The 14,188-nt window shown below is 46.1% G+C and overlaps 1 protein-coding gene across 1 annotated transcript in view; it reads right to left on the bottom strand.

Moving 5' to 3' along the window:
• Nucleotides 1–3,302: 3,302 nt before the first annotated feature.
• Nucleotides 3,303–14,188, bottom strand: part of LOC103355610 (arf-GAP with Rho-GAP domain, ANK repeat and PH domain-containing protein 1) — a 16,841-nt gene continuing 5,955 nt past the window's right edge. Inside the window, exons 11-26 of the mRNA XM_008279468.1 lie at nt 13,668–13,932; nt 13,339–13,538; nt 13,064–13,149; nt 12,805–12,987; nt 12,214–12,282; nt 12,037–12,136; nt 11,900–11,956; nt 11,683–11,806; nt 11,033–11,132; nt 10,715–10,916; nt 6,930–6,975; nt 6,599–6,813; nt 4,084–4,293; nt 3,881–3,986; nt 3,612–3,753; nt 3,303–3,533 (exon numbers count right to left, since the gene is read on the bottom strand). Of these exons, the coding sequence (XP_008277690.1) occupies nt 3,486–3,533; nt 3,612–3,753; nt 3,881–3,986; nt 4,084–4,293; nt 6,599–6,813; nt 6,930–6,975; nt 10,715–10,916; nt 11,033–11,132; nt 11,683–11,806; nt 11,900–11,956; nt 12,037–12,136; nt 12,214–12,282; nt 12,805–12,987; nt 13,064–13,149; nt 13,339–13,538; nt 13,668–13,932 (2,153 nt within the window). The 3' untranslated portion in view covers nt 3,303–3,485. The remainder of the gene's footprint in view (nt 3,534–3,611; nt 3,754–3,880; nt 3,987–4,083; nt 4,294–6,598; nt 6,814–6,929; nt 6,976–10,714; nt 10,917–11,032; nt 11,133–11,682; nt 11,807–11,899; nt 11,957–12,036; nt 12,137–12,213; nt 12,283–12,804; nt 12,988–13,063; nt 13,150–13,338; nt 13,539–13,667; nt 13,933–14,188) is intronic.

The raw sequence follows: 14,188 nt of genomic DNA, 5'->3' as shown, positions 1-14,188 counted from the left end.
CCCTGTATATGGGGTCTATATCTATGTACCGTATTTTCCTGACTATAAGCCGCTACTTTTTCCCACGCTTTGAACTATGCGGCTTATAACATGATGCGGCTTCTCTGTGGATTTTTCTTCACCCACCAGGGGGCGCTTTAGTATAAAGTGAAAAAAACGAGACCGGTGAAAGCCAAATTTTAACATAAAAGAAGAAAATGCTAGTTTTTGTTTAGCACATGCAAGCAGCATGTGCGACAGAGATTTTTTTTCAAACCCATACCAATTCATCATGGAAACCACACGAAGAAGTTCATATGATGTCGCTTTTCAGTTGAATGCCATCGATCTGGCAGTAAAGGAAGGAAATAGAGCTGCTGCACGTAAGCTTGACGTGAATGAATCCATGGTTCGGCGCTGGAGACGGCAGCGGGAAGAACTCATGCAATGCCAAAAGACTAGAAAGGCTTTCAGAGGACATAAAAGCATGTGGCCTGAACTTGAAAATGTTCTTGAGCACTGGGTTAACACTCAGAGAGCAGGTGGCCGAGGTGTGTCCACCGTGCAAATCCGGCTGAAAGCCAAATCAGTAGCCTGCGAAATGAATATTGACGATTTTAACGGAGGACCATCCTGGTGTTTCAGATTCATGAGAAGAAAGAACTTGTCCATCAGGGCACGGACAACTCTCTGTCAGCAACTCCCCCGGACTAGCAGGAAAAACCTGCAAATTTCCGACAATTTGTTGAAACAAAGATCGCGGAGAATGCCATAGGACCAGACAACATTATAAATATGGATGAAGTGCCACTGACATTTGATCTGCCTCTGACCAGGACTGTGAACAAGACAGGTGCATCATCCATTATGGTGAAAACCACCGGGGCTGTCCTGGGCTGCACCGCATCTGGAAAGAAGCTTCCCCCGATGGTCATTTTTAAGCGCAAAACTATGCCGAAAGACCAACTCCCGAAGGACATTGTGGTTAAAGTCAACCAGAAAGGATGGATGCTAGAAAGTCTGATGAAGGACTGGTTAACGGAGTGCTACGGAAAGCGTCCAGGAGGATTTTTTCACCGTAAAAAGGCGCTGCTTGTTTTGGACAGTGTGAGGGCCCATGTTACCGATTCAGTGAAAGCAGTCATCAAGAGAACCAACTCAATTCCTGCTGTGATTCCTGGAGGTTCTACAAAGTTTTTGCAACCTCTGGACATCAGCATGAATCGAGCATTTAAAGCAGCACTCCGCTGTGAATGGGAGACTTGGATGACGAGTGGCGATAAATCCTTCACAAACACTGGCCGCATGTGAAGAGCATCATTTTTGATGTCTGTCAGTGGATCCTAACTGCGTGGAGCAGCATGAAGGAATCTAGCATCACCAATGGGTTCTGAAAGGCTGGACTGTTTCATGAAGAGGGCACTTCAGCTTCAGAGTCAGCTTCACTCCGGGATGATGACATCGCCACAGAAAAGGATTCTGAGGCTGTTCAACTCCGACACTGAAGAAGAGGACTTCGATGGTTTCAGTGCGCAGGAGGACGATGAAGAAAGCAATCAATAAGTTTTCTGTTTTGTTTGATAAGCACTTTTATGCTTCGGACATCGTTCGGAAACTGATCAGTTCAGTTAAACTAAATATTCAGTTCAGTAGATAACCGCGGCTTTTAGGCCGGTGCGGCTTATATAAGTACATTTCCAATTTTAAAAAAAACTTTGTGGGTGCGGCTTATATTGAGGTGCGTTCTATAGTCAGGAAAATACGGTATATGGGGACTACAACCCTGTGTATGGGGACAATAGCCCCTGTGTATGGGGACATTTAGTTTCAACCAAATTTAACATTTAAATGTTAAATTTAATATTTCAGTCAACATTAAAATGAAAAAAAAAGCAACAACAAATAAAACATTAAAGCTGCAAGCAGCGTTGGTCGGGTCCTCGGTCTGCGTTGGACCCTCATGCCCGTCTGACCTCCATTTTGACACAGTTTAAACGTGCTTTAAGGTGAAGGAGCCATTTTTCTGTCTCTGCTCAGCCTCAGACTGTCAGTGAGTCACATGACCTGCTGCACTGACCTGTGATGATGTCATCGTTCTTCATTTGAGCACTGAGAGTTTTACTCACTTTCTCTCACTTTAACTCTCCCATACAGCCACAATTTTCACCAAATGTATGTAAAAACAACATATTTTTGTGGGAAATCTTGTTAGGAAGCCCTCAGTGTCATTTTTAAAGCTGTAGGACCTTTAGTTTTTTGTGTAGATGACCAACTGACACAGCATGTCAGCACATGCCCCCATTGACACCCATACAATGTATGAGCCGAGGCTGAGGCAGCTCATCAACTTTAACGGCTCGCCATTCAAAAACCGGTTGAGAAACGCCAAATCTCTTCAGAACTTTTGTACATCAAGGCCTTCTCTGACTCCTGTGCGATTTTCAAGTTGGTACAATTTACGCTGTCAGACAAGATAATTTTTTCCCAAAAGAAGTTTTCGCTCATTTTTTTACTTTGAAAGGCAAATTGCGGACTTCCTGTTGAAGATAGGTCAGGGGTGTCAGTGTGAGATTTGTGGGTCTCATTGAGACGAACATTTTGATGTTGGTTTGATCTCTGTGCGACATTCCTACTGGGCGCTAGGGCCATTTTAGTGTGTTTTTCTGTAGCTAGGTGGCGCTAGAGAGCATTTTTGTATATTTTTTTTTTTAATTTTATCAAATTTTTCGCTGATTCCGACGTGTGTGCCAATTTTGGTGAGTTTTTGAGCATGTTTAGGGGGTCAAATTAAGGGTTTTGCGTGCGTCAATCGAATAATAAGAAGAAAGAAACGCAGCAGGAACAATAGGGGTCCTTGCCCCGCAGGGCAATTAGCCCTACTTGGCCCCGCAGGGCAAGGAGCCCTACTTGGCCCCGCAGGGCAAGGAGCCCTACTTGGCCCCGCAGGGCAAGGACCCTACTTGGCCCCGCAGGGCAAGGACCCTACTTGGCCCCGCAGGGCAAGGACCCCTACTTGCTGCAGCAAGTAGGGCTCCTTGGACCCTAAAAATTAAAATTCACCAATTAAAACTCTAAAATCTCAACAGCTGAGGCTCTGTTTTCACTTTGTGGGTTCTCGCCCTAGCTGGTCTGTGACATCATTGTCCTCAGCAGGTACGTCCAGGTAGGTCGAGCAGCTAGCACGTACAAAGGCAGATTTTTTTGTTTAGCCAAAGTTGTCATGTACGTACTGATGAGCTATGAACATGTTTTTCCACATGCAGAGGATACACTTTTTACACACAGATTCAAGAGGACACAGCAGAGCCAGCAGGGGGCGCCACCACTGCAGAAAACATCAGAAATATTTATTCTCAGTAATCACTTCAGTCTGAAAAAGAAAATAATCTGCAGACTGATTTGTTAAACAGAGATTCGCTTCAGTGCCAATAAATGTTTCATTAAAATGTCCATCTTCCATCCCAAAAGTAAAACAAAATCATCTTTTCAGTTTCATTAGTTCTTCATCAGAAGACGGTGATCTCCTCCTCCTCCCTCTGCTCGTCCTCCAGCGTCTGCACAGATCAAACAGCTGGTAAGAACCAATAAGGCACAGCATCAGACTGGTGTGGACAGGTGTGTCAGGTGTTTACCAGGAACAGCAGCGTGTGGTGGATGATGAACTCTCTGGTGAGTCTGATCAGATCCTGGTTCAGAGTCTGAAACACAGACGGAAACAGAACTACCGCCAGGTTGTGAGCTGACATCTTGTTCACCTGAGAGAACACCTGGACCCTGAGACAGGAACCACAGTAAGTGCACAGGTAAACTACAGGTGGACAGCATGTTCCTTGTGTGTGTGTGTGTGTGTGTGTGTGTGTGTGTGTGTGTGTGTGTGTGTGTGTGTGTGCGGTTGTGTTACATGTAAAAGTGTCCAAACAGAGCATTCAGTGTTGCCCGGTTGTCATCAGGAAGTTGCCGTAGTAACCGTCTGTATTCTTTAAACCTGCTGCGTTCATCTGAAATCACTGAGAGACAAGAGTCCCGTCAGACAGAATATTACTATCAGAGTATTACTGCAGTACTACGTGTACTACAGACACTGTGTACTATGCAACAGACTACCTGCTGCCTGCAGCCACTGCTGTCGATGTCCGTCGGGGATCAGACTCTCCTGTTGGCGGACATATTGTTTGAGGGCGGAGCCAGCATCCAGCACACCCTGCTCGTCTCCCTCCAGGGGAGCGGACTTTGCTGATGTCATCAGGGCCTCCACCAATCGGTTGACTTTGGTGGCGAGACCACAGCGACGGTAAACACCCTCCACCTTCAGACCTAAGAGACGAACATTAATGACTGACTGCGACATCTGAACTGAAACACACTCGGTCAACGTCTGAGTGAACTCGTTGAACTCAGGCCTCATTCGCTGAGAAAGCAAAAATGAACCAAAACAGAAAACGTGGATAACAATAAAAATATTTAAAGGCAAAGTGAAACCATTAATGAGACCATTTTAAAACTAGCAGCTAAAACAAGAAGCAGCTGAACATCCAATAAGATTAAAGTTAGAAACCTGAGTTGCCCTAAATGGTAAAACTGAGTTGCAGCTGCACAGTGAGTAAAATTCATGGACAATACAGCGTGAAGGGCTTCTGGAGGACACCTCCACACTAAACCTTAAAGGCTAAAATGGCTCTGATGCGATCTCAAACATCTGGATGGATCAAGACATCGTTAAGTGATCGCTATCTACCCTCAGACTGGTTCTGGCCTCGATCGCACAGGTGTCATAAAGGAAAACACAGTTTGTGGCCAGATGCTTGTAAATGACCCAAATAATATTGAGTTTATCACATTTAATAACTAATTCAGTTTTAAGGTGAACGCTTCAATTTTAAAAGAGACAAAACCGGAAATGCAACATAAATGAGGGAAAAGGTGTCGATTTCTGTGGCAAAAAGGTTGAAAATGGAATCGAGTTCTTTATCATTTAGCACCTGGCTGATGAAGGCACAAGGTCTGTTCATGTTGGTCTCATGTCATGTTTATTCCTAGTCGCTCTGAAATAAGTGCTTAATGGTTTAGTCGAATTTAAGAACGTTTAATGTGGTACTAGCATGTCGCTATTAGCCTGCAGTTGCCATTGCACAGATGATGAGTCTGTTGTTTGCAGTGCTGTCACTTTAGAGAGAAAACTGCAGATCAAACAGTGGATTTAAGGCAGCAGTGTAACACCTGTAGTTTATATGTACTTTTCTATTTCATGATTTAAGTTAATATTTGGGCTGCAGGTGGTTCGGTGGTTAGCACCGTCGCCTCATACCTAGAAGGTCGCTGGTTAGGGTTAAGTAACCCTAACCCTAACCTTCAGCTGGGATAGACTCCGCCCCCCACGACCCCCGTGAGGATTAAGTGGTGCATAGATGATGGATGGATGGATGTTAATAATTGATAAAAGAGTAAATAAGGGTTAGGGTTACCCTACATGTCAAGATCAGTGACGTGTGGTCGGGATTTAAATATATTTATCCAGTGATTTGTACTATAAACTAATTTTTCATTTAGCATCACCAAGTTTTTATATTTTTCAACCCTATTTCCCATTCAAATACTTGGAAGAGAAGCGCGTGGAGGCAGCAGCGAGCTGAGACGCTACCTGCTGGCTGCCGTGCTGCCGTCTGGATGTCGCCAAAAACACGGTTCAAACATTTAATATACAAACTGATGCTCCATAGTTCAGCTGATGTATACCATAATATTCAGTGTTTTTTCTGTATGTGTGTAACGTGTTCCGTGTGCTGAGCATCATAAGCAGCTGAGAAGAGGTTCCAGGTGAGGCAGGCAGTTCTCTGGCCTCATGGCAGGGGGCGCTCTGATCCCAGACATGCTTCTTGTGACTCCGTGGCTGCAGAGTCATGGTCAGGTATGACATACAGCTAGCAGGTCTGAAGGAAGGAAGACTTTTACAAAAAAGTAATGGATGTTTTTGTCCAGAGGGAGCAGCACATGGACTTCATTTAAAGGTAAAAGTCAGACCGCAACAAGGTTCTTAAAAATGAAACATGCGTTTTGTGGGCTACAGCTTGTATGTGTAAAGAATGCAGATATGAAACATAATCCGTAAGCTGCTGCCTATCAAATGGCACATATGCTCCTGTGTAGCGTGCACATATTTGCAGATCAGATTGTGATGAAGTCAGTGCCTCACCAGCCATGAACCTCACCGGTCAAGACAGTATAGTGAAGCACTGTGATGGGGGTTGTCTATGATATCCGCTAAAAGGTGTTAAAAGAAGCATTTCATGGATGTGTGTAAAGTAAAATGTTTAGATTTTCTGTGTTTTCTCAGCTCTTACGGTGCTTCACGGTGCTTCACGGTGCATGTGAGGCGTGTTGAAGGCTGCCGGGGATTGATAAGGTTCCCACAAAGCTTCAGTGACTGAGTCAGAAACTACAACACTAGTTTAGAATAATTCACCTGAAAACCTCAAACACCTGGCTGCTACAGAACAATAAGGAACAGCAGATTAAACAGGTTAGCAGCAGCGACTCATTTAGTCAGAAACACTTTGCTTATTGTTGTTTCCATAGCAACAGCCTGCCTCACAGCGGCTGGTCGTGAATGAGTTCTGCTGACCGTAGGCGGTGACGTGGGAGATGCAGCGTTCGATGGCTGCCGGCACCGAACCTCTTGACCCCACGTCGATCACTGGGTAAAGCGCCTGGTGAGCTGGGCTCTGATTGGCCGCAGGAGGATGGGGCGGAGCTGAACTCTGATTGGCCAGAGCTCTCTGCAGGTGGTTGAACCAGGACTGACAGCTGTGCTGCTCCTCAAATCGCAACGCCACGATCCTTACGAGAGAAACGACAGCAGTTAACCTGTTGGCTCAGCCAATCAGAGGCCAGCAAATATGATATCTAAATCTGGAACTGATTGATGTGTGACATCTTTTCAAACCTGTGCTCACCTGCCTGTGGTCGCCATGGTGATTATATTTTCAGATGGATTCATCTCTGGATAAAGGAATAAACTCAAAGTAATTATTAATAATAATAATAATAATAATAATAATAATAATAATAATAATAATAATAATAAAATTGATCAGATTTATAGAGCGCTTTTCTAGGCATTCAGAGATGCTTTACACTGTCAGTTGTTCATTCTTGGGGCCGACTGACAGACCTCAGACAATCCACTCACACACATTCACAACAGGCAGGTGACGTGTCAGGCCCAAGGACACGACCACCATGACACCAGGTTACAGGGCGGAATTGAACCGCCGACCACCTGAGCCACAGCCGCCCAGCCATCATCACTTTCACGCTGTAAATACAAATACAATGAAAGAAAATCTTGTCCCCACCGTCTGCCTGAGCTGCAGCGGTTACCCCATCAGTTGTCAGCTATTAGACTATCTGAGCTATTTTGATAATTTATCAGTTTTAGTAATGTTTAGATATAAACAGTCTGAACTGTCTGAAGCTTCATAAACATTAATATTTTCTGGTGCCTTTCTTCGGGACACTATGCTGAATATTTCAGGATGTCATGGATGGTTTATAGCCCAAACTTCTAATGAAGAGAATATTTTCAGATGAATTTCTCATCTTCTGTCAGGAGTGAGAACAGTTCTTTGGCTGCTTTGTGGTCATTTTGATAGCAGAGCCCAGTTTAAGTGCAGGGTGACCCTAACCCTGTACTAACCAGGAGTCCTGTCCAATACCTGAGGAGTTAGCAAGAGGCTGCGCTGCGGATTGCTGTCCCGAGTGGCCGACTGAACAGGAGGTGGTGACAGTCTCAGCTAAAGAGTTAGTGTTACAAACCGTCTGGCCCTCCAGCTCCACTTAGTGAGCCTTCCCTTCCCCTCCTTTTCTCTTCCCTCATGTGGGTGTGAGTGAGGTGTGGAATGTGTGCAGGTGTTGGCCATTGGATAATAACCTGAGTGGTCGACCAACTACACTGCACTGCTCAACGCTTGTTTCGCTTTCAGTTCGTGCTCTAACTTGTGTTGTCCTTCGTTTAGTTCGTGACCACTCTTGCCTGCTGCCTGGATCACGGTGTGAACCGGCCATATCCACCCTGATCTCCTTGGATCAGCTTGTGGAAACCTCCACCTGACCTGCACCTGTCAAAGACGCCATCCTGCCCACGCCGCCACACTAAACTCTGTTTACTTTCCCTTGACCCCTCTCCACCAGGCTTCCAGCTAAGTTTACCCCAACTCTCGTTTGGTCTCTGATAATCTAGTCCTGCCGGTCAGATTATTGTTTCTGCTCCCGTATCTCTTGCCTTGGTGGCGTTCTGTATAGTTAACCTGTTGTCACGCTGTGTGCGCATAAATTCCCAGAACCTCGCTTTCCTAGCTTGGTGATACCAAGTCTTGTTCAGCCGCTAGTAATATACATGTAGCTCAGGTAGGATTAGGTCTGCCTGATTCTGTCTGACAGCATAGTCGAGCTGTGTCTCAGTGTATCTGCTCCCCCAGTAGTCGTCTCTCTCGAGACTCCAGCCCCACTCCTACCCTAGATTGCATCACTTCTCCTTTCCTTCCCGGTTTGCCCTCCTGTAAATGCTTATATGCATTCATTGTAAATCAATGATTTTTGCCCTTAAAGTGCTGTCTGCTGTGTTCTGGCGTCTGTGCCACTCCATGACACACATGCCAGAACCCCCAGTAAGAAAATGGATGAACTGAGGCTGGAACTAGCGTCTCAAACAGCCACAAGGGGCAGCTGTGTGATGATCATCATGTTCAGTGCTGGAGTCCCTGACGTAGCCATTGAGCTAGTAGGATGCTCAACCCACCGAAGCGCTTGAACTGAGACACTGCTCACCTGACTCCTTGCGGTCCAGTGAAGACTGTTCTACCTGCTGCAGGAGTTCCCTGCTGTTGCTACAGCCATCTGCATCCCACCTCAAGCTAACACTCAGCTAGCACTCAACTGTGTGCTATCAGCTATAAACAAAAAGGAGAACGCTTACCCAGATGGTGTTTTCGTTGTTGCTTCATGCTAATTTAAAGACTGTGCTTCTAACGTTCGACCAGTACGTTAAATGTGCAACGATAGGGGACAACGGGCTGGACTGTGTTTACTCTAACATCACCAAGGGATACAGACCTCCTCTGCTCTTATTCATATAGCACAAATTCACAACATGTACCACCTCACAGCACTTAACATAACAATGTACAGACCTTACGAATTTTGAACAGAGAACCCAACAATCCAAAGTTGCCTTGGGATACCCTCTGAGCAAGAGCTTGGCAACAGTGGGAAGGAACCAAAAAAACCCTGTCTCTGTTTCTAAACCCAACAGACCTGCCACCAGAGCTGTTCAACGCTGGTCTGAAGAGGCGTCTGTACAACTGCAGGACTGTTCTGAACATACCAAGTGTTTTATGACCAGTTTGTGGAGACCTACACCACCACTGGTCTCTGCTGCATCAGGACTTGTGTTGAGAGTGTCACCATCAAGAAACACATTTGTGTCTTCCCAAACAGGAAGCCACGGTGCAACACAACCTTCAGATCAGGACACAGTGAGTGCAGCCCGACACAACTTGAAAAAAAGGTATCAAGCTAAAGCTGCATCCAAAGAGAAAACTGAGGATCATTTCTCCAACAGGGATCCAGCAGGTATGTGGCGAAGCATCCAACAGATTACCAACTACAAGAGCATCAAGAACCAACCCCATAGACAACAATGCCTCCATAGAAGAGGACCTCAATCATTTCTTTGGCCTCTATAAAATAACCAGTTCTGATGATGGAGCTGCATTCTGACCATCCATCCTAACCACACAGAAACTGGAGGTGAGGCCAGTCTTCAGCTCTGTGGATGCCAGGAAAGCTGCGGGTAGATGGGATGCCAGGCCGAGTTATCAGAGACTGTGCTCAACAACATGCAAATGTTACCCTGCCTTTTTTAAAACATCCCCCTCCCAACTCAGTGTTCCCACCTGTCTCAAGTCCACCACAATCACCCCAGTGTCCAAGCAAAGCAACATCAGCGCTTTAACTGGCTACAGCACCTCCCCGTCGTCACCACGTGTTTCAGGAGACTGGTTAAAAAACACATAAAATCCACGTGATGTGGACCAGCACCAGGATGCTTACAGCTCTTCACACTCAATGAACTCTTCAAAACCAGCAGCATCCTGAAAATGAGCCATCTCTCTCAGCAGGTGGTGCTACAGAGCCATTGAAGCTACACCTCCAGGCTGAAAAACAGCTTCTTTGCTCGAGCCACCGGAGAGCTGAACTCTGTTAAACACCCCCCTTCCTACTGGCATGAGGGCTGTTAGTCTCTTGGGTCTGAACATGACCTGTGATATTTATAAGTGCATTCACGACAGTCATTCTGCTGCAACAACTGTGAACATTATGTGAAATATTTTATGCTATTACTACACTACTTTTCTTGCTATCGTGTTTTAAAAGTTACTGTTTATTAAGTCTGAGTGTGAAATAGTGCGGATGTATGTATGACAGTATGTATGTACGTAGCTCATCGTACTGTCTGATACAAAGCTTTCCGATTCTGGTTCTCTAAATTGTGACTTCCCTTGAATGGAGATCTTTTTTGGGGGTCTTTATCTTTTTTAAACTCGTTATATTGCGTTAATTTCCTGGCTGTGAATAAAAGTTCATCTTTACTGTGAAACAAATATTCCAGAAAAGTTTGCTCTGACAGGTGGCACTCAGCAACAATGCTTCAGGTGTGAATGATTAAAGTTTGTGTTACCATGGTGACTGAGCGCGCTCAGTTCCATCTTTAGAGGCTGCTGCGAGTGCCTCTGGACCGGGTGAACACTGACTCCGTCCTCCCACAGTAACAACCAGGCGTCTGGATGACTCGAGGCTCCTCCCACTTCTACAACGCACACTTTACTGACAGCAGAGGCCCCGCCCACTTCTGCATAAGACACGCCCCCTGGGAGAATCACCTAGAAACAAGAACTCAGATGAAACCAGCTGTCTGGCACAGAAAGCTGTACTTTCTGTATCCCTGGAAGCATTCCACTAGGACCTGAAGCCAGACCTGAACCTGATTTCATTATACCTTCAGGATGTGAACCAGGTGAGTCTGCAGCGCCTCCTTGTCATCGGCGTTGCAGATCAGCTGATCGCTCAGCGTCACCATCTCAAACTGATTAGCCGGCCTGAAACACAGCAGCAGATAAAGAAACAGAGTTGCAGGAGTAAATCTCACTGTGGATCAGCTGTTCAACTGCTTACAAAAACTATTTTCGCTTCTATTTGTAAGCAGCTGCAGTGCTGAAGGGTCTCCAGCAGGGGGAGCTGGTCTTCAGTCTGGTTCACTAAAACCTGAAACTCTGAGCTGAATGACAATAATTCATTTCTGATTCATGTTTCTGCTCCGTTTCTGATTTTTAACTCCCTTGGCTCAAACTAATAGTATTACAGGTACTGTTGGTAGCATCAGCAGTATATGTAAGATAAGATAAGATAAGATATGCCTTTTTTTATCTCACAGTGGAGAAATTCACATCGTTGATAGCAGCTTTCAACAGACGTACACATATACGAGACAGGAAAAAACAAAAAATAAAAAATGTACATATAAATATAAGAAATAGTGCAAACAAGGTCAGTAGTGCAGTTTTTGTTAGTATGAGAAGTATCAGAAGAATGTATTTGTAGTATTACAATTATTAGTAATTTCACTAGTATTAATAAATCAATGTTTACCCATCTCTGAGGAACACAGACAGAACCTCTCGCAGGTCCAGAACATCGCAGGCTGCAGAGTCATTCTCAAGTGAGAACAGAAAGCGGTCGTCCTCCAGTTTACCGTGAAGCTCCTCCTCCTCACCTGTACAGGTGACACACAAAAACAAAAGAACAAACTACTCAGACCACTCTGTAAAAGTCAGTCAGTCTACCTGGCTTCATGTTGGGGCTATACCTGAGGGGGCGGAGTCAAGTCTTTGCTTGGCCGACTGGGGCAGGTGAGGTGGAACCTCTGAATACAGAAACAGATTCAGGTGAGTCAGACGTTGTAAGACTAACCATTACCTGTGTGTTACCTGTGAGTGTGTGTACCTGTGTACTCGTTGAGCCGCAGCAGCTCAGTTTGCATCGCCTGATTGGCTCTCTCAGCCAGCAAGATGGGGGAGGGACTCTGTGGGTCAGACGGACTCACCTGTGCACAGGTAAATGTCTCGGTGACAGAGCAGCAGCAGTGTGTTAATGAATATCAGGAGGAGGCATAAATCAAACCTTTGCTCCAGAGCAGATCAGAGACATCGTCTCCTCGACGTTCTTGCTGCAGACCACCTGACGCAGCCGCTGAAACACAAACATCACAACATCCACCCACTTAATCCTCACTAGGGTCATGGGGGGCGGAGCCTATCCCAACTGACTCAGGGTGAAAGCAGGTTCACCTGGACAGGTAACCAGTCTATCACAGGGCTACACTTAGAGACAGACAACCAAGCACACTCACATTCACACCTACGGACAATTGATCATCTATACATCGTTTAATCCTCACGAGGGCTGGAGTCTATCCCAGCTGAGCAACCATCTAGCTGTGAGGCGATGGTGCTAACCACCGAGACACCTGCAGCCCAAACATCACAACACTGGTTTGATTTTACAGATCAGGTGTTGCCCTGCAGAGGTCTGACAGACAGGTAGCGAGGATTCAGTCAGTCTCTACATAAACCTGAACTAAGCAGGTTAAACGTGATGTCATGAACTTAATCATTTATTCAAAAATGTTACACTGAAGGATTTGTTTGATGTACATTAAAGTTCACTAATTGTGAACTCTGAAGCACAACAGTAACATGAACGTGAACTGACCTGATCCATCATGGAGGGGGACGACGTCAGAGCGTGGACTCGTCTGTAGCGCCCCCTGCTGTATTTATCCTGGATGAACTGTGACCTCTCCGCGTCCGTCGACTCAGGATGCAGCTGCTCTGCTGGCGGCACCACCGGAGCCCACATCTGATTGGCCAAGCGGTTACCATAGGTAACAAACAGCTGGGCGCAGACACAAGGGTTAAAAGGGAATAAATTCCCTCTCACCTGGATGAGTGTGTCAGTCCCCCATACTCACCTGGATGAGTGGTTCAGTCCAGACTTTGTTGTCCATCTTCAGACTGCGTACCTTCGACAGGTTGCTGCCCAGAGCTCGATGCTGACCTTTGAACAGAAATTTTAAGCATTCTGCATTCAGACCTATTCGCACCGTGAGCATTCAACATACAAACATAGTAGCATCATCAGCATTTTGCAGTCAGGTCTATTAGCATTGCTAGCATTCGTTGTCCAAACTAACAAAAAACAGACAAACAAAGGCCTCAGGCCGTCTGGATGTGTTCAACTTGCTACCTGCACAATCCTGACAGATGACCAACAGCAGGTTGACCGACGCCCACTCAGGATTGGCTGCAGTACAATCTCCACAAACCTTGTTGTAGGGGTTTTCCCAGAGACGCAGCGCCACCTGGCTGCAGGACAGAGCGCTGCGGATGGTCGAAGACAGGCTGTCCAACCAGACGGACAAGTCCTTCGACGAATCAACAGACAGGCTACAGACAGGGGGGAAGGGTTAAAAAAAACATGAGGTAGAGAAAACAAGAAAGAGTTAGACGGTTAAAACAGTAAGTCAGACAGCTAGAAATGTGATGAGACAGAGGGGTGTTAAGACAGGTGCACACCTGAAGCTCCTGTAAGGAGTGATGAGGGTGAATGAGTGCTTCCCTGTAGATTTCACTGTGGCCAGGTTCAGGGGGACGGAGAAGGAGGCGATGCCCAGCTGGAAGCCCTCCTTGTTTGGGTAAATCCAGAGGTCATGGCCCCAGAGGGCAGCGTAGGCACGGCTCCGCGGGTCCTTGATGGTGATTGGTCCGTGCAGCTCCGGGGGGGTGGGGCTTGGCTGGCCCCGAGTTGCCAGCAGAGATGTGATCCAACCATCCTGGACCTCTAAGAGATTTTTTTTTAAAAACAACAAAAAAAAAACATGAAGTGGAGCCCAGTGGAGTCCAGTGGAGCCCAGTAGAACCCAGTAGAGTCCAGTAAAGCCCAGTAGAGTCCAGTAGAGCCCAGTAGAGTCCAGTAGAACCCAGTAGAGTCCAGTAAAGTCCAGTAAAGCCCAGTAGAGCCCAGTAGAGTCCGATAGAGTCCAGTAGAGTCCAGTAAAGTCCAGTAAAGCCCAGTAGAGCCCAGTAGAGTCCGATAG

This window comes from Stegastes partitus, unplaced genomic scaffold (assembly GCF_000690725.1).
Source record: "Stegastes partitus isolate 25-593 unplaced genomic scaffold, Stegastes_partitus-1.0.2 Scaffold160, whole genome shotgun sequence".
In the NCBI taxonomy this organism is placed as follows: Eukaryota; Metazoa; Chordata; class Actinopteri; family Pomacentridae; genus Stegastes; species Stegastes partitus.
Note: the sequence above shows the minus strand (reverse complement) of the source record. Positions and strands in the feature narration are given on the sequence as shown.